Genomic DNA, 18024 nt, shown 5'->3' with positions numbered 1-18024 from the left:
AATGCCGCGCGCGCTGATTTCGTTTCTTACCTCATCCTTATAAGCCAATGCCAAGCCAAATTCTTACAATTCATTTCCTTTATTTTTCGTATGTGAAAACGGATAGAAAATGAATGGAAAACATTGTTCTAAATTACCATATTCTTTTTTTCTTTAGGACGTACTACACTGCTGTCATTACAGGTGTGCACGATCTACCTTGCTTACACACTCGGTACCAGGGTCTTAGTCTTAACCTTTGTCTTAAAGCCATAACCCCTTATAGCTTGCGCTATAAGGGGTGGTAATAGCTTGCGCTATAAGGGGTGGTAATAGCTTGCGCTATAAGGGGTGGTAATAGCTTGCGCTATAAGGGGTGGTAATAGCTTGCGCTATAAGGGGTGGTAATAGCTTGCGCTATAAGGGGTGGTAATAGCTTGCGCTATAAGGGGTGGTAATAGCTTGCGCTATAAGGGGTGGTAATAGCTTGCGCTATAAGGGGTGGTAATAGCTTGCGCTATAAGGGGTGGTAATAGCTTGCGCTATAAGGGGTGGTAATAGCTTGCGCTATAAGGGGTGGTAATAGCTTGCGCTATAAGGGGTGGTTATAGCTTGCGCTATAAGGGGTGGTTATAGCTTGCGCTATAAGGGGTGGTAATAGCTTGCGCTATAAGGGGTGGTAATAGCTTGCGCTATAAGGGGTGGTAATAGCTTGCGCTATAAGGGGTGGTAATAGCTTGCGCTATAAGGGGTGGTAATAGCTTGCGCTATAAGGGGTGGTAATAGCTTGCGCTATAAGGGGTGGTAATAGCTTGCGCTATAAGGGGTGGTAATAGCGCACGTCTGTTAAAGGCAGCGCATGTGCCTGCATTGATCGAACAACAAGGAGTCCTAACTAACCAAAAACATCTTTATATACTTACACCCCGTGTTGCAATGATTTGGGGCGATTTTTGCCCCACAAGAGAAAGGAAGACAGCATAAAATTCCTTGCTGAAAAAGGCAAGATGAAGAAAAAACAAACAAACGCACCCCCAGCGCGCGAGAAACAGGGATTGGTGAACAATCCACAAAATAAAATAAAAAGTTAATGTAACACAAATGGTTTTTTATACAAAATCATTTTAATCCAGCAAAGTGAAACTGGATCTAATATCTATACACTAGCATCAAAAAATGTAAAAGAAATAAATTTTAATTTTGAATGGACAAATTTACAAATTATGACATTTTATCAGGCTAAGTTGTTAAAACTTTTCAATGCCAAAATACCATTTCCTATATTCAAATACTCTTTCAGTATAGAACTTCAACATGTCTGCTTGTTTGCAAGGGTGTTAACTATATCCTCTAGTTTAGGTTGATTTACTAATTACACACAAATAATAAGAGAATCGCATCAGTACTTTGTAGATTGAAAATAACTAAGCCCTAAGAAGAGCCAGTGCTTGCCTAGCGAAATTCCAGCCATGCTTTGCTGATAGAAGATTGTCTAGAAGGTACTACTATAAGGTGCTTTGCAATATTGCATTTAGCCAAGCAAGGCTGAACAGCAATGTTGATGACTGATAGCAAGTGCTTTTAGAGCCACCAAAATTTTGGTTACACAATGGAACCTCGATTTACTGTAGTAATACATATGGAAAGTAAGACTTTTTCCCCATATATTATACAGTACCATATAGACTGATATGCACTTGTGTAATAACTGTGTGAAACCAAATTCCATAAAGAAACAACAGATAAGGATAATAGCTGTCAAGTTACCAGGTCATATGCATTAGACACAAAATCTAACCCAATCTGGACTATTTACAGATACATATTTTTATAGCAAAATTTAAAGGCATTGTTACTGTATCAATCCATGTTAGAGCGATTTGTGTTATCTCATATTGAAAATGCACTCCTTATCCTTTTGGTCCCTGTTTTAAGGTCTGTTCTACAGGCGTTGGATTTGTGCGATAGTAACCCCTGATCTCCTAGCTTTTTTGTATGCCTAGCTTCTCCAGACATCTGACTCCCTTCTCTTCGTACTCTTTCCTTGTCATCCAGAAGCTGTCTTTGTCCTTCATGATGTCTGCCAGCACTGCTCCGCCCATAAACACCATGTGCTTTCTTCTTGGTGGGTCCTCAATTCGAATTTTGAATTTCTGCAAAAGGTAATCAGCAGTTAATGGAATTTGTTCCATTCCCATTCCACTCTAATTCCAAGTAAAGCATAAAAGGTACAGGGAACAAGACTCAATTTTAACATTTTTCCCTCCAGCTCCAACAATAATAATTATTTACATTTTCTTACAGCACTAAAATACTTTTCATAGTTAAGTCACAGAAGCCAGAAGTCATTAAGGACAACCCTATTTAGATGCTTATCAACACTACTGACATGCTTACCGATAGCTTGGAAGTGTCTCCCTTAAGCACTCTCTCTAGATAGAGCTGTTTGATCTCGCGCTCTAGCCTGCTTGGTAGACCAGGGTACATAGTGCTGCCGCCAGACAGGACGATGTGCTTGTAGAACTCAGACCGGGTGTCTATATCTGCAGCTTGGATAGTGTTGAATAACAGCTCTGCTACTCCTACACCTTCTACATTGATAAGGTGTGGCTGGAACAGGGCTTCCGGTGCCTCAAACCTCTCACCACTGAGCTTTACTACTCTGCCGTCAGGGAGCTAAAAATATGGAGGATGTGTATTGAGTGGGGAGGGCTAAAAATATGAAGGATGTGTATTGAGTGGGGAGAATTAAAAATATGAAGGATGTGTATTGAGTGTGGAGAACTAAAAATATTGAGGATGTGTATTGGGTGGGGAGAAAAGATGACATTTGGAAAATTGTTTGTATAAGAGATGGGATAAGCCTTAGCCTTGGCTTTACATGAAAAAGAAATAAAACACTTACCGTGTACTGTTCAACTAGAACAGTGGTTTCTAGAGCCAGCTTTTGTTCTTGCTCAATGTTATACCTAAAAGTGAGAAAGAACATACACAAAATTAGCATAGTAACAAAGCTTCATTAGACATCAAAGCCTTCTAGTGCAAAAGTTTGTGCCAGTCACAACTGGTACCCTTGCTGACTGGTTAGCTTTCTTGAAACTCAGCCAAACTATTCTCCTTTCACAGTACACCTTGTCCAAAGGCCTGATAGGATCTCTTGGATACTCACCCAACATAACACAGCTTCTCTTTCATCATTCTGACCGTCTCAAAGTCGGCTGTGTGGTTGAATGCATAGCCTCTGAGCAGCATAAGCTACAATATCAAGGAATATAACATTGATTAAAATTCAACAAATTGTGCAAAAAAAAAAATTGGATAATGCCAACATTTTTAAAAGAATTAAAATTTGACAAGAATATAGGAATCAATAACCTTGATGAGGTACTTTGTGATATCACGGCCAGCAATATCAAGTCTCCTGGTCAGATGTGGAAGGGCAAAGCCTTCATAAACAGGACAGATGTGGGTAACACCATCCCCAGAGTCAATGACTACACCTGTCAAAAGACCTGCAAGGAAAGTGCAACCAATTATCACTAGTCCCCTTACCACTAGGGCACAATGTCTTAAATGAAAGAATGAGGTCGAGGTGCATAGTATTGGCTGATAGATCTTTTTAATCAAATTTGCTTCATGTGAGAAAATCAAAATCAATACTGAGTTCAATAGGTCCAATGATGTTTTATTAAGTTTACCCTATCATTCAAACCAATCTTTTGGGAATGATTCTCTGACGTGTTTTGGGGGCTAGTTTGAATGCATATTACAGTTTGTTCACCATGTTAAGGTCATGCTGGATACTAACCTTGTGCATACAAGGTCAACACAGCTTGGATGGCGATATAGACACCTTCAAACTGGTAGTTCTCAAACATCACCTGAAAAAGAAAACAAATTAAAAAAGGCCAATAATGCTGCCATTTTATGCTACCGCTCAATGACGAGTTACTCAAAGAATCCATTTCCATCTGCTAATTCCAGCGAGTAACCAATATATTTTTAATCAAATATTGTCAATAAAATATGTACTACATTTGTAGATTGTTATTTTGAAGTTTACTTGCAAATAAACCACTGATTATTGTGGTTTATTTTTTAATGATAACCAATAACAAAGGAGTGGGTGATCGACATTCTTTAAGCATGTTTTTTAACATTCCTTTAAAAAACAAGGGTGCGATATATTGCGAGTCACTTTTAACAATTGAGGATTGTCCCTAAGGAATTTTCAGGCAGGTTGCCTAGGAAACTGAGCTGGCTTTATATGACACAAAGAAGAGTACTAAGTGTTCACCAACCATAATTTGGTACACTATTAATCTTTCCCATTAGAAAAGGGCGCCAGCCCTATAAATGACATTTAGTAAAACAGTAATAACACACACAAAGACATTTAGCTACACCATACTATTATTATAGCAGTTGGTCAGCATTTATGGCAGTGAGTAGTCATATTCCAGTATTCAAATTGAAAATTATTTAAAATATCAAATAACATAAATGCCAAAATAAAAATGGTCACATTTCTGGCTGAAACTCTCAAAAATAAAAGCATGACACTTTAATATCTTTATAACAAATTTACATGAAAATTTAGTTTAGTTTTTATGTCAAACTGATTTTGATCTGATCTAATAACTATATAATAGAATGCTCAATGAATGTAATTTGACAGCTCATCATAAATAACCTAATTTAACCTAAAATAACAACGAAATCTAAAGAAATGGATTGTAAAATGAAAAGAGAAAAATTGCAATTAATTATAAAGTGCAATAATCGTATTAAAAACAATAAAATCTGCATTATCTAAAAATTTTCAGAGTCATAACAACTCAATGAACTCTTAAATAATAACAAAACTCTTTCTCGGCTAAAACCTTAACTTATACACAAACCTCGATCATCTTTTCCCTGTTTTTCATAGGATTCAGCGGTGGTTCGGTCAACAGAACCTAAAAGATCACAAAGGTATGATGAGATATTTTTGACAGGAAGTCGATTCGATTCTAGCACCCCACCTACTACGGGAGAATGTTGTTCTATGAATTGAGCATTTTATTACCTTAGTATTCCTAGGGTCAATATTCATCTTGCTCTCCCCAAAAGTATAATCCCAAACGTGCTTCATGTCATCCCAATTTCGTACAATTCCATTATCCATTGGATAATTCACTTCTAACATGTATCTCAGCTGACTTGCTTCATCGCCAACCATAAGATCCTAAAACAACCCAGGAAATTATAACGAAACAGCTCAATTCTGCAAAGCACAAGAACTCAAATGCACCATACATACAGTTGCAGATGAGGATATATCTTCACTTCATACCTTAACTTCGATGTCTCCAACTTTTTGAGAGGAACGAATAATAGGCCGTCCAACCATAGACGGAAATATGTGAGCTGGAAAGTTAGATCCGGCATATCCACACTTTACGAACTAAAACAAAAAGAATATACATCAATTTTTGCAAAAAATAATTTTTACCATAGGTACATGGACTCACCCCTGTTCCATTGTCACATACGATGACAGAATTACCGTTCGCGTCCATGGTGGATGAGGACCGATAAAATATCTACCAACCCAGCAAATTTCAAGATGGCGGAATCCTTACTTCCTCCGCCTCAGAGAGCAGATCACGTGACATGTGGTTGACGACCCCTCCTCCGAAAGCCTCGCTTTGAAGATGTTGTTCAATCCAAGCTTGAATAGTTAGAGGTTTGAAAATAATATCAGAGAACAGATAAAAAAAAAAAAAAATGAGAAGGCCCTCGTTGTTTGGGGTTTGAACAATAAAATTTGGTACTAATGATATAGATGTAAGATAAGAAGAAGTGCAGGAAAACATTAGAATACCGAAAAAAATGCTTAAATAGTTGAAGAAAATAACAACAGCGCGTCATCAATGTCGGGCCGGGCAAGAAGTTAAAAAGGGTGAGGTGAGCGCAGATAGAGATGAACGATATGCATAGAATAAGAATGACCGCGAGAGGGAGGGGGTGGATGGTACGCCCCCACCAAAAAGTAAAATGGGGAATGGGTGCTAACTATTGCTTATCAAGCTGTATCAGGTTTTGTCAAGTTTAGAGAGTTTTCATTAAATACTCTAATACTCCTGATTAAATGCCCTGAAGGGGTGAGGGAATTGGAATATTTCAACTCAAGACACCTTCAAACTAACCCCCCCCCCCCTCTTAAAACCTAACCCCTCCCCCCTATTACAACCCCAAAATTTCAGCCGTGCTCAATCTGACTGCAATTACTTACAATATGACCTCATAAGAGTAAAATTGTCGTTGCTAGTTGTACAAAGCGTTTCTAAAATAAGTCAATAGTCTCGTTTGATGAATTGTCAAAACGGGTGTGGGCGTCATTGGTGAGGGAAGCGCTAGGGGTGCGCGTAAGGATTTTTTCTCACGAAACTCCACCAGGACACTAACAGAGAGTGGAAAGTTCTTAACTTCTCTACATCGCTAGAACAGCAAGACAACATCTGACCCACCATAAGGCTAAGTTATAGCCTCTCAGTAAAGAAAAGTCATGGCGTCCCTATAGATTTGGTGGGGGGGGGGGGGGGTAGGGGTGGTGCACAGGGGGCTCGCAGTTTACCCAACCTCTCGGCCGCCAAAAATGCCCCATCCCACCCCTCAGGCCTGGAAACAGACCGTTTTCACGATGTTGCGTGCGCAACGGGGAATTTGACTCTAGCTCCAAAACTCTGCAAAACAAGCACTCTTGCAGCTTTTTCTATAGCTTCCTAGATCAGCTAAGGTCCGCCAGTCTATGGCACTTTGGATGCGCGCACAACATCTTGAAAACGGTCTATTCATCTCGCTCGCACGATCTGTGAGCATTGATGGGCATTGATCCAAGCTCATTTGGCGTGTCCATGAGGAATAACTGTCAAATAGCCATAAATATTTCAGGTTTCATTAGCATAACTTAGCATTATGGCAATCTGTTCTTAGATTACCAACAACCTAAGTAATTATACTCCTCCTCTCCAACAAATGGGAGGACATGTAGAAAAGCCTTATTTTCGCTAATAAAGAAGACAATTGAAAAGTTATCTATATGCAAATATACATCTATAATATGTCTAACTATCATTAAAGGAAAGCAGCGCAAGGAACGAATAAAAAGGAAATAAAAAGGAAAAGTTTAATTACAAAAATCTTTTGGCACTTTTGGCAAAATGGCCGAGGAAATTAGTCTTTAGAGATTAATCACCTGCATTTGATGACCTAATAAGGTTTAAGTAAATAAGTAATGATTTCAAGACATATCCCTTCAAATGTACATGCACCTTTGTCGTGATTTTGGTTTAAATTGGGAAGTTACATTCGCTCGAAATCGCTTTGCATCAAACGTGAATTGGGCAAAAGTCCTACTACAACAGCTTACTGCGCGTTTAGGTCCACGTCCAATCGCTTCACTTCACTTCAATCGAACAAAAAGGTGAGAAAAGCTGATATAATCATGAGATATACTATGCTCCGCAATCCACTAACAGTCTTACCCCTAAAAAACTTACAGTAGACAAAATTTTTTTTGCCGTACTTGTCTTACTCTCTTGCGGTTTAAAAGAATTTCTTTTATGGGATTTTTAAAAGTTCAATGGATAATTTTAACTAGAAATAACATTGTTAAGAAAAGCATTAACTTTTTAAAATAATAAATTCTGAGGGTTGAGAAATTTTTTTATTTTATATTCTCAAATAATCTCTGGAAGTCCCCCTTTCACCAAAGCAATATGCATTTGATCTACATTTTTAATATCGCATTAAAATGCGATTCACCCACCACAAGGTGGTTTATTTGAGTAGAGAAGGTTTAAGCTTTGTCATTGGCTGAGTATGTAATCGATTTGTGTGCATTCCCACGGCTATAAAAAGATAAATGAAATCTTTAAGTAAATACAGATATAACGAGCTTATTTTTTCACAAGCTTAAATTAGCATTAGTGTCAAACTGTGAAAAAAAAAAATCCTTTTTTCATAAAACATAATTTTGGTAGGTTACGCACTCTGTGAGATGATTAATCTCCAGCAGACCAAAATACACATTCCTTGTGATACTGTGCATGGATAGTCGCAAGATAGATTTTAAAAAGGAGTCTTTTTGTTGGACCTTTCGACAGGGTTTAGCCGTTACGCGCGAAAGATAAAGAGATTTAACACCTTCAGAATATAGCTGGAGGTGTAAGTCTCCTGACAGAATTGGCGCGTTAACCTTTTTAAGTTGAATTTTTTTTATTATTCCTAATAAATCAGTGTCAAGAAACATTTGCTAATGTGTACAAAAAGACACATGACAGCTTATCAATCAACTATCTTTGTTGCCAAGGAGTTTCCCAAGACTAAAAAAGCTCTCAAACGTCCTTGATTTATTGTAAGAGTTTCTATTCTTCTACGTAAAGATTTTTTGCAAAAGTTTTGGAGTGTTGGTAAAATATAGGGGGCAGTTTATGAAATTTTCAACATTCAAAATGAACCAAACATAAAACAAAGTCTAAAAAGACAGGCCCGTACCCAGGGGGGGGGGGGGGGGGGGGGGGGGTGCGAACCCTAACCCTAACTGCCGAAGGTCCACTTTCGGTTCCCAATGGACGTGCTGTTTGTAGACAAAACTATAAAGCATAAGCTAGATAACTCTGGTATGTAGCCAAATCCGACTATAAACGTCCCACGGAGATACTGCAAAGGCAAAAAATCCCTTTTTGTTCTTTTGGGGATGGTCAGATCTTTATCAGAGAATTTATTCCCTCCCCCAACCCACCGGAACATTTAGGTCTTCTTTTTAGGATTTCGCCCCCCATGAAAAATCCTGGGTACGGGCCTGAAAGACTTTCTGGGAATTTCAAAAACACTGCGAAAGTGAACCAAACTGAATCCATATACTTTGGTCCGAAGTGTGGATGGTCGAATCCGTATCAAAATGAAAACGATGGCGTCTTAACGATGGTGTCTTGACGATGACGTGAGCAGAGACCAAGCTCTCGCGTTGTGCGCGAAAACAGAAAATATGACTGGTTCGTCTGCTTTGAGCATGCGCATATCATAAAAATTACTTCACGCCGTATCTTTCACCGTTTTAAAGCGTTTGAATCCGTGTTAGTGTGGACAGCTGGATCCAAGTGAAAACGCTGCGAAAACGATAGTATGGACGCGAACTAAGTGATGCGGCGAAACTGATCCGGATACTTTTGAATCCGTGTTAGTGTGGACGACCCTGAAAGAGTGTGAAGTCAAGCGTTAAATAAATCTTGCGCGCAATAATTTTAAATTTGGGGCTCTTTTACTTTTACTTGCTCACCAAAACATGACTGAACTCAACTTACTGGTTATCACAGTTTATAGACTTATGTATACAGTTTAAACGGAATGGGGGAGGAGGGTCTAGGATTTCTTGAAAGTGAATCTTTATTTTTATTTTCAGTCCGAAGCCACTAAAAAGCTGTAAATTCCTCAAAACTAAAAAGATTCCTTTTTGTAATCTACGACTTTCTTTTTATTCACCTAGAAACAAACGTTAATTTTTTAAATACGCAAAAAACCGTTTGCTCTTGTGCAATTTAAACGTATAAGTTCAACGTTACCGTCATTTATGCCTAATTTGTGTGAAACACAAATATATTGGCAGGTGAAGTTAATCGATGGTTGTTTTAAACTTCCTCAGATTGACAAGGCTTTCCATGCAATGTACTAAGGACGACTGACCCAGGTACAAGTTACTGGAGCCTGTAAGCAACAAGCGAACTGACCACACGTCACCGGCTAACATAACAGCACAGAGAAAATGTGGAATAATTCGAGTAGTGCAGTGTCTGTAAATTCGCCTTTGTTCACAACACACGATTCCATATACATCCTTGTAATGCTGGTCCTGTCTGCTATCCTATTTGTAACTGGAATCGTCTTGAATGTCCTGGTCTGCTTCGTCATGATTCGCAGCAAACGACACAAGAAAACCCTGAGTAATCTATTCATTACTCACTTAGCGATAACAGATATCATTTTCCGTCTGTCCACGCCAGGGCTGGTTTACAACATGATCCGCCCACTCGATACCATCTCGAAATGGGACCATGTAATCTGCGTTCTTTCTTCTTTGGTATTTCAAATTTGCTGTACCGCTACATTTGCTAGCCTTTCTATCATCGCCTTGGACCGATACCTACACATCATCTACCCTCTAAAAGCCCTGAAGAGAAAACCAAAGCCATGGCTTGTCGTTCTGTTCCTTTGGATGTACTCGCTCATTGCTTCGGCGATGTACATTGTTACGTTAAAAATATTAAAAAATCAAGTAGATGGAATGGGAGAAACGTCATGTGACATAGAAAATGACGTGCTAGGCAGCATCACCATTATCGTCTACGTCACATTGACCTTTATTGTTCCCGTAGTAACTATGACGTTTGCATACACGTCAATATTTGTCACTCTGAGTCGGAGATGTCGCAGTGGATTTGCGGCAAATGCCACAAAGGCGAAAATCAGGTCGGCACGAATGCTTGTTTTAGTGGTAAGTAATATGATAATTTGCTGGGGTCCATTGATGTTTCATTCATTACTGGTGAAAATAGGCGTGTCTGGCTATGATAAGCGTGTCTCTCTTCTTGTATTTATCGCCACAATTACACTTCAATTCATGGCTTCTGTTATAAACCCGATTCTCTACTCGCTCTACAACAAAGCCTTCAAAGATGATCTGCAGGCGGTATGCTGCTGTTAGGCCATCAGGAACCACACTCACAATCACACACAAAACTTTCAAAGGACAATCCGGAGACAATCCGTAGAACAGAAGATGAAACAAATAAAACCAAATATGAACACAGACCGTCATACGCCACACCGAACACGACAAAGGTCATGTTACCATAAATGGTAGATTACCGTCTGCGAGAAACTTGTCCAAGAAAACCAAGTACCGAAACATTTATCTAGCTACCATAAAAGGTCATTTTACCGTAAATGGAAGGTTAGCGTCTGGGAGAGCTTTTCAAGAAAACACAAATGACATTACGGAAACGTTCGTTGAAAAACAATGCTACCATAAATGGTAGGTTACTGTATCAATTTTACCATAAATGGTAAGATAATCTATTCGGAGAACTTGTCCAAGTAAACAAGAATGTAATTCGGATACGTACAACTGCAAGTTCTTGTCTTTTTACCATTCACCATATAAGGCCATGTTACCACAATAGGTCATGTTACCATAAAAGGCCATGTTACCATAAAACGGTCATACTGCCTTAAAAGGTCATGTTACCATAAATGGTAGATTACCGTCTGCGGGAAATTTATCCAGGCACGCGTGAAAGTACGGGTATTTACATGGTAGAAACCGTCCTGGTTTATACCGACTCCAGCTCGAGCCCATGTTCCCGACTTGAAGCCAGCTTTGCGAATGTTTCAGCACGTCTAGACCATACCGATTACGTGCAAACAGCCCTGGACTATACATACAGTTCACCCAATAACCATTCATAAGGCACTTAGTGTAAAACAGCGGATCTTGAAGCTCAGGTGGTGCAAAGTGAGAGCCTGATACCGAAGGCCAACCGTTGATTTCTGTATAAATATCAGGGCTATGGTACACTAAATATCCCTTACGTCTTTTTACTATTGTGCCGTTCACCCACTTCGGCTGTGAGTAGCCATTCAAGTTGAATCCATGATTGCGGAAATAGTCCTGGTGTTTGCGTACAAAAGAAAAATTATATGACGACATTGACATGTCGCCGTCTAGATCCCAGGGAATAAACCCCCTGAATTTCACGGCAGCGAGCACAGAGCCCGCATCGAGCTCATACAAAACGTTGTTGCGCTCGCAGAAGTTGTGGAAAAACTTCAACGCGCGTCCATATTGCTCTAAACAACACGCAGGCATCAAGGCGTACTTAGTAACACTCGTCCTACATCTGTAACCAATGTCTTGACAACTCAACACGTGTTTGACTTCACCAGGGAGAATTATACGTACAAATATCCATTTGGAAGCAAAAAACCGCCATATCTTTGGATCACTGCGTTTCCTTTCGGTTGTGTAATCAACGTTGAAGTACATAGCGTCGGGGCAATTCATGACAAAGTAACCTGTCTCTAAAACGCGCAGAAAAAAATCTTCGAATACCAGTTCTGTTGGTAGCTTTTCCCCGAATTCTGCTTTTCTTAGAATTTCAGTTTTGGATACAAAAGGGCCCTCTAAGTCGTCACAAAACATACAAGATCTGGCGGAATAGTAATAACCTTCTTCGTATTCCAAGACATAGTTCCTTTTCTTCGTCTGTCGACAACCGATCCGCCAGTGTCCTGTCCAGTTACGGAAAGAGCCACCTACTATCCCGACATGCTCTAGTTCGTAAATCATGCGTATCTGTCGCTCAAGACGCGCCATCCAATTAAAATGCACCAAGTCCCGTCCGACTAGTGTATACGGAGTCTTCACCATAGAAACTAGCTGGTTCCAGATTTTACCATATTTGGTGTTGTTTCCTATTTTTATCGCGGTCACATTTTGGAATTTATCCGCGAGCTTTGCGATTTCTTCATTTTTTGGAGCCATGTAGACATGTACCCCAGGGTAGTTAGACGCAATACCATTCAAGACGATTTCAATGTGTCCTTCGTAAGGCTTCGGGTACTCTACTGTATTCAATAGCACTGTTATCACCTCGGGAAGGGGCTTCACATTAGTGCAATTCGTCTTAACCCACCCGGTTTGAAAGAAAGGATAACCTTTTTTCTCGCCGAGATATTTTTCTGGGCATACATCAAGTTTCTCGTCGGATTTCAGTTCCTTCGGCATTTCCTTGACTACTTCGACAATTTTGCTATGTTTGTACCCCATATCTAGCTCCGCTATAAGGGCTTCTAATTTCAATAATAAATATTCTTCGGGAGGTTGTTTCTTCTTGAAATTCCGCAGGAGTGCCGTGTTGATGTCCCCTAGTCTTCTCGCAACGTCTCTCTTGAAGGGGAGGAAGGTTGTTTTCCTTGGTGGGCAGGAGGGTGGGGTAGGGCATTCTTGTCGACGTGCTTTGCACAAGCAAGGAGCATACGTCACGCAAGGTGGGCACTGACAAGGAATTTGATTGGCTGCTGCCGTAAGGTAACTGACGTTCAAGCTCTGGATCTTGTCGTATATACCGCTGACCGATGGGAACTTGATCGGATTCACGTAACCGAAGTTCATCATCGCAATCGTTCCGATAACGATAAGCACCACGCATGCGCAGAAAAGGTAAAATAGCGATTGGCGACTGCTTGAGAGAACCTTGTTGGGGGCTTGTTGTGATGACGCCATTAGACCTGCGAATGAATGGGAGACAAACAATTTAGAGTGGAACTACAATTAAACAACTTGAGACCTCTGAGCGAGATAGTGAAACTTTTAGAGCCAAAATATATATAAAAGTAGTAAGCGGGAAAGGTTTAGCCACTGTTGATGTACTTCTTACCTGACGCTGAAAGGAATCGAAAATTACGGGAACGAACTGTTACTTGATGAAAATACGCATTTATGGGGTGCTTATACCAGTGCATGTCTTACCCGTTACATGGCCTCGAAATATTGGGGGGGGGGGGGGCACAATACAGAAACATTACAGAAAATATTGGGGGGGGCACAGTCACGCCCGTACTGGTCATTTCCTTATAATTTTTTAAAGATATTGGGGGGGGGGGGGACATGCCCCAAGTGCCCCATCCCCTGCTACGGCCCTGCGCTACGAGGGTTGTTCAAGATAAAAAATAATTATTTGGGGTTAACCTACCCCGCCGCCGCCTTAGCAAAACGCTAAATTCGCCCCATCCAATACCCCCCTGGGTTTCAGAGGATGGATCCGCTCATGGTGTCACTACTTAAAAATAGTGCAAGGGGTCAGGTGCAGGAGCATTTTTTGACCGTTTATACTAAGTTTATTACCAAGGCGAAAAAGTGATGAATGCTTTCTAATAATTTGGGAGGGTTCTACCAAGGCAGCAATTGCCATGTTTTGATAGCAAGGTATTGGTATTATAAACTACAGATTATAGCCAGTCTGGATTATAGCCAAATTCGTTGTTGCGCGACCTCCCGGAATCGAAATTTCCTTTCTTCGTTTGGAAAAAGCGCGTAGTCCAATCAAACCAGACGATCACAACCAGACAAACCGCCCCCAAAGCTTGTGTCTGACTACGCGCTATTCTCAAACGAGACAAGGATGTTGGATTCACCTAGGTCGCGCAACAACTTGCCTGCTTGCAGGCGTTTACCCAGTGTTTTTTTCGCTATGCCTTAAGTCGTGGTCGCCATCTTGTTTTTTGCCGTGCTAGCTTTCGCGCGGCCAGAACAAAACAAGATGGCGGCCACGACTCGGCGCATAGCGAAAACACCGTGTAAACATAGCGAAAAGAAACACCGGGTAAACGCCTGCAAGCAGGCTACGCAACAACGAATTTGGCTGTAAGAGGAAAGATAAGCTCATGGTGCATAATTTAATTTGGTTTAATTTAATTTGGTTTTTGGGGTTTACTGTAAATCGAAGTGGCATCTCTACATTCGAATTCGCACAGCAAACCAGTCGCACTAAATTTAACAATAGTATAATGCATGGTATAAAAAGTATTCAAAGTTATAAATAACAATAACAATAACAATATGTATGACACCTATCGCCGCGTAAGAGGTTTGCCAGACAATATTATTTTGGATATGTGTTTTTTTAGCTAGCCTACAATGGCGAATTGTAAAACATCGATGCTTTGCTAAATAAGTAATTACTTGTGTATGATTCTTCCCTCCAAAGGTCCTCCCTAAGGTGTTGCGGTTATCAGTAAACCAAACGTATTTCCCGTATTTTTTTTTTTTTTCCCGCTTCACTGAGAACTAACGAATCCATAAGTAGTTAACTCCAATAGCTGTTACGTTAGATTCGGTGACTGATTCACGAATGAAATCGAGATTGAAGTTTGAACATGTTCGCGTGATGCGATTCCTTAGAATTAGGAGTGAGAAAGAACAACCTAAGTATTCGAGCAATTCTATTACTTTTTACCGCAATATTTCGCTTGTTCTTATGAACATTTATACCAGATTTGATCATAACTCACCATTAATGATTAAACGCACATCAAACTCCGTTAAATCAGCAAAGAAATGACAAGAGAACTTGAGTTCGTGGCAAGGTCTTTGGATGTTAAGATATGAAATTTGATATGAGCGTCACTGCTTTCGCGCTCATAAATGACATATATTATTTTAAGTTAAAAATTAACAGAAATCTGTGTAACCATCAATACCGTCTTCCTTCACATTTGTCCTGTTTTTTTTTTTATAAAAGAGATAACACAAGACATTTCTCATGTACTCTGACTTTATTTTAGGGCATTTGCGTTTCAAGAGCAAACTACTAGATGTTTCTGTGAGCCGATCGGCGATCATATGTGATGCCATTACATACACAATTTCACACAACCTCAGGATGGTAAGCCTGTGCCTAAACGACAAAGGATTACTTGACTTTTTTCTTAAAATTGCATAGCTTTGCTCTCATGTTGGGTTTTTCTATACGCAGTGGCTAAATGAGGGGGGGGTGTCTACAAAACGAAGACCTAAAACCTAATACCTAAAACCTGTGACCCCAAAAGCTACGATCCCAAAAATTTCAGTTATTATCTAGTCTACCTTGTTTCCCAAATGGCTACACAGCGCGAAAGTTACGAAAGGTAATTCAGCGAATTTTGTTGTGCTTTTCATGGAGTAAATATTCTCCATGTGCGCGCCCATGAACTATTTTGAATGAGACTTTATTTACTTGTTCTTTGTCTTTCTTTCGAAAAATGTCGATGCCCCAGCAATGGTGGGGTGCAAGTTGTCTACAGAGATCGACAAAACTAGGATTTCAATAACTATTTAGCCAATCTATTTATAAACTTTGGAAATTATAATTCACTTGTCGGGAACCCGTATCGGCACGCTACGCAAAAGCTTTGTTTTGATAAACACTCTTCCTCGCCAGGGTGTTCGAAAACTTTTCTGGGGGCATTTTTCTAAAAATTACCGGTAATTGCCGGGTTTGTTAGGTTACCGGGAGAGTTTTTGGGATAGAGTGCAACTACAATTTTTAATGGAACAAATAAACGACGATTAGGAAAACTTCTAATAATTTCGTAAAAGCTGTTTATATTTTTAGGCGCACTGACAGCTAAATGTCAAATCATTTGACAGAGATGAAACCTGATTGGTTGGAAGGAAATCCGATAAAATGATGTATGCCTTGATTGGCCCACTTTTTCCGGGCAGTGGAATGGTTTTCTCTGTGATGAAAACTTTCTACAACTCGACACAACTAGAACATGAAGCGATTTCCCGTATAAAGTTAGCGGACAATTAAGATTTTGGAAGAAACACTCGAAAAAGTTTACCGGGTGACATTCAGGGTTTCTGAGTTTATTGGCGTTTCAAGAAACGACCACATGGAAACACAAGTAGTTCACTATTTTCCAAAAAAAAAAAATTGAATAAGCTTATTATCTCATAAGGATCACTGATTCCACATGAAACTTCCACGCTGTGTAGCCATTTTGGGAAACAAGGTAGGCTAATAACGGCAAAATTTTGGGGGTCGTAGCATTTGGGGTCGTTGCTTTTGGAGTCGTAGCTTTTGGGGTCACAGGTTTTAGGTCTTCGTTTTGTAGACACCCAAATGAGGGGTAGCCGCTCAAGGTCTTGCGTGAGCTAAGCGAGCGGTAGCTTTTAATTTTTTTGAGCAAATGACCTTCTATCTTTATTGAGATAGAGGAAACAATTATCGATGAAAAGAACAAAAAGGTTTTTTTTTATGTGTTTGCAGTATCTCCACTGGACGTTTATTGTCGGATTTTTGGCTACATACCAGAGTGATCTAGCTTATGCTTTGTAGTTTTGTCTACAAATAGCATGTCTATTGAGAACCAAAAGTGGACCTTTGGCTGTTGTGTGGAGGGGTGCGTTCGCACCCCCTGCACCCCCCCTGGGTACTGGCCTGCTACTTTCTGTGGCACTTAAGAAAATTTGTTATGCACTCCGAGTAAGCTGGTGACACAAATTTTAATATTATAGTCCCAAAGTTGTTAATCTTCGTATGAAAACAAAATGGCAAATTACAAATTCTTGTGTGCCTTTTTATTTACCCTATTCGTTCTCTGTACACAGCTAAAACCTTAGCCTTCCCGTAGATGAGAAGTTTCGTGTGAGTCCCGCTGTCACACTCAAGGTCTTGAAAATGCTAAGGTCTTAAAAATGACCAGTAGTTTTTTAGCTACCGCTCATTTAGCTCACACAAGACCTTGAGTGGCTACCCCTTATTTAGCCACTGCGTTTTTTATAGCGTCTGGGTTCTACCGAGAAGACAGGACATACAATAAACCAAGAAGAAGCAGTGACTATAGTAAAAAGATCTGAGTGGTTGCGCCTGAACTGTCAGTTATTGGTGTTTGGCAGTGCATTGTTTCTTTGCATGACATGGTTTATTGCTGGTATCAAAGACGACTATGCTGTGGTACTGATTCTGGGAAATTTGCTCCATCCTATTTCGCTATGGGCCAGTCTTATGTCTTGCTGGCTTCCTCTTGGCACCATAACCTCAGCACTGAGCACAATGTTTTTGTGCCAGACAGAGATTCAGTCCATGAGAAATGGTACAATCGATGATGCAATCAGATGTTACAAGAAACTTGACGACTTAATCAACTCTGGTTCATGGTTTGCCTATGCAATAACTTAAGTATTTCTAACCTCTGAAATGTCCTACTACTTCGACAGGATCTTTGCCAGTCCATTGCCATTTTTGGTCTTGTGTGTTTATCAGTGTATATTTTTGCATTTGTTTACCGTTGCTACTGTGCAGCTAAGTCACAGGTAGATGTCAAGGCATCTTGGGTAAATTCAATAGGGTGACTCCAGTGGAGTGTTCCTTTCCACACCTCATACAGGATAGAGAGCAGTTGTTCATATTCATGCAGTACGCAGCACAAGCAACTGTGGTTTCAGGATAGAGAGCA

At 40.0% G+C, this 18024-nt stretch overlaps 3 protein-coding genes and 1 long non-coding RNA gene across 6 annotated transcripts; 2 read left to right on the top strand and 2 right to left on the bottom strand.

Moving 5' to 3' along the window:
• Positions 1-1072: 1072 nt before the first annotated feature.
• Positions 1073-5648, bottom strand: LOC5511840 (actin-related protein 2). The gene is made up of 10 exons (XM_001632202.3): positions 5493-5648; positions 5315-5425; positions 5048-5206; positions 4881-4937; positions 3788-3860; positions 3355-3491; positions 3149-3234; positions 2885-2948; positions 2377-2655; positions 1073-2132 (listed from the first exon to the last, which is right to left on the bottom strand). Exons 1-10 carry the CDS (start codon positions 5538-5540, stop codon positions 1962-1964), a joined length of 1185 nt encoding a protein of 394 aa, XP_001632252.1. The 5' UTR covers positions 5541-5648; the 3' UTR covers positions 1073-1961.
• A 3827-nt stretch (positions 5649-9475) lies between these two features.
• Positions 9476-15265, bottom strand: LOC116617998. The gene is made up of 2 exons (XM_032381211.2): positions 15094-15265; positions 9476-13311 (listed from the first exon to the last, which is right to left on the bottom strand). The coding sequence occupies exon 2, from the start codon at positions 13304-13306 to the stop codon at positions 11261-11263; it is 2046 nt and encodes a 681-aa protein (XP_032237102.1). The 5' UTR covers positions 13307-13311; positions 15094-15265; the 3' UTR covers positions 9476-11260.
• Positions 9788-10726, top strand: LOC5511843 (histamine H2 receptor). Its single transcript, XM_001632158.3, has one exon. The coding sequence runs from the start codon at positions 9788-9790 to the stop codon at positions 10724-10726; it is 939 nt and encodes a 312-aa protein (XP_001632208.1).
• On the top strand, positions 14296-18017 carry LOC116617999. 3 transcript variants are annotated; one of them, XR_007312147.1, is made up of 3 exons: positions 14296-14446; positions 15367-15467; positions 15558-17131. It is a non-coding gene; the product is annotated as an uncharacterized LOC116617999 (long non-coding RNA). The 3 variants fall into 3 exon arrangements; XR_007312148.1 differs by having other exon boundaries at positions 16836-16891; XR_004295982.2 differs by lacking the exon at positions 15558-17131 and adding an exon at positions 17352-18017 and having other exon boundaries at positions 14297-14446.
• The last annotated feature ends 7 nt before the right edge of the window (positions 18018-18024 follow it).

The sequence above is a fragment of the Nematostella vectensis genome, chromosome 7 (assembly GCF_932526225.1).
Source record: "Nematostella vectensis chromosome 7, jaNemVect1.1, whole genome shotgun sequence".
Lineage (NCBI taxonomy): Eukaryota > Metazoa > Cnidaria > Anthozoa > Actiniaria > Edwardsiidae > Nematostella > Nematostella vectensis.
The sequence above is the reverse complement of the archived record's forward strand: the minus strand, read 5'-3'. Positions and strand labels throughout refer to the sequence as shown.

Coding starts and splice junctions, on each gene's coding strand:
- LOC5511843 (XM_001632158.3), top strand. CDS start 9,788: ATGTGGAATAATTCGAGTAGTGCAGTGTCTGTAAATTCGCCTTTGTTC.
- LOC5511840 (XM_001632202.3), bottom strand. CDS start 5,540: ATGGACGCGAACGGTAATTCTGTCATCGTATGTGACAATGGAACAGGG. Junction 5,426..5,492: donor TATGTGACAATGGAACAGGG/GTGAGTCCATGT, acceptor TTTTTGTTTTAG/TTCGTAAAGTGTGGATATGC. Junction 3,235..3,354: donor TCACAAAGTACCTCATCAAG/GTTATTGATTCC, acceptor TTGATATTGTAG/CTTATGCTGCTCAGAGGCTA.
- LOC116617998 (XM_032381211.2), bottom strand. CDS start 13,306: ATGGCGTCATCACAACAAGCCCCCAACAAGGTTCTCTCAAGCAGTCGC.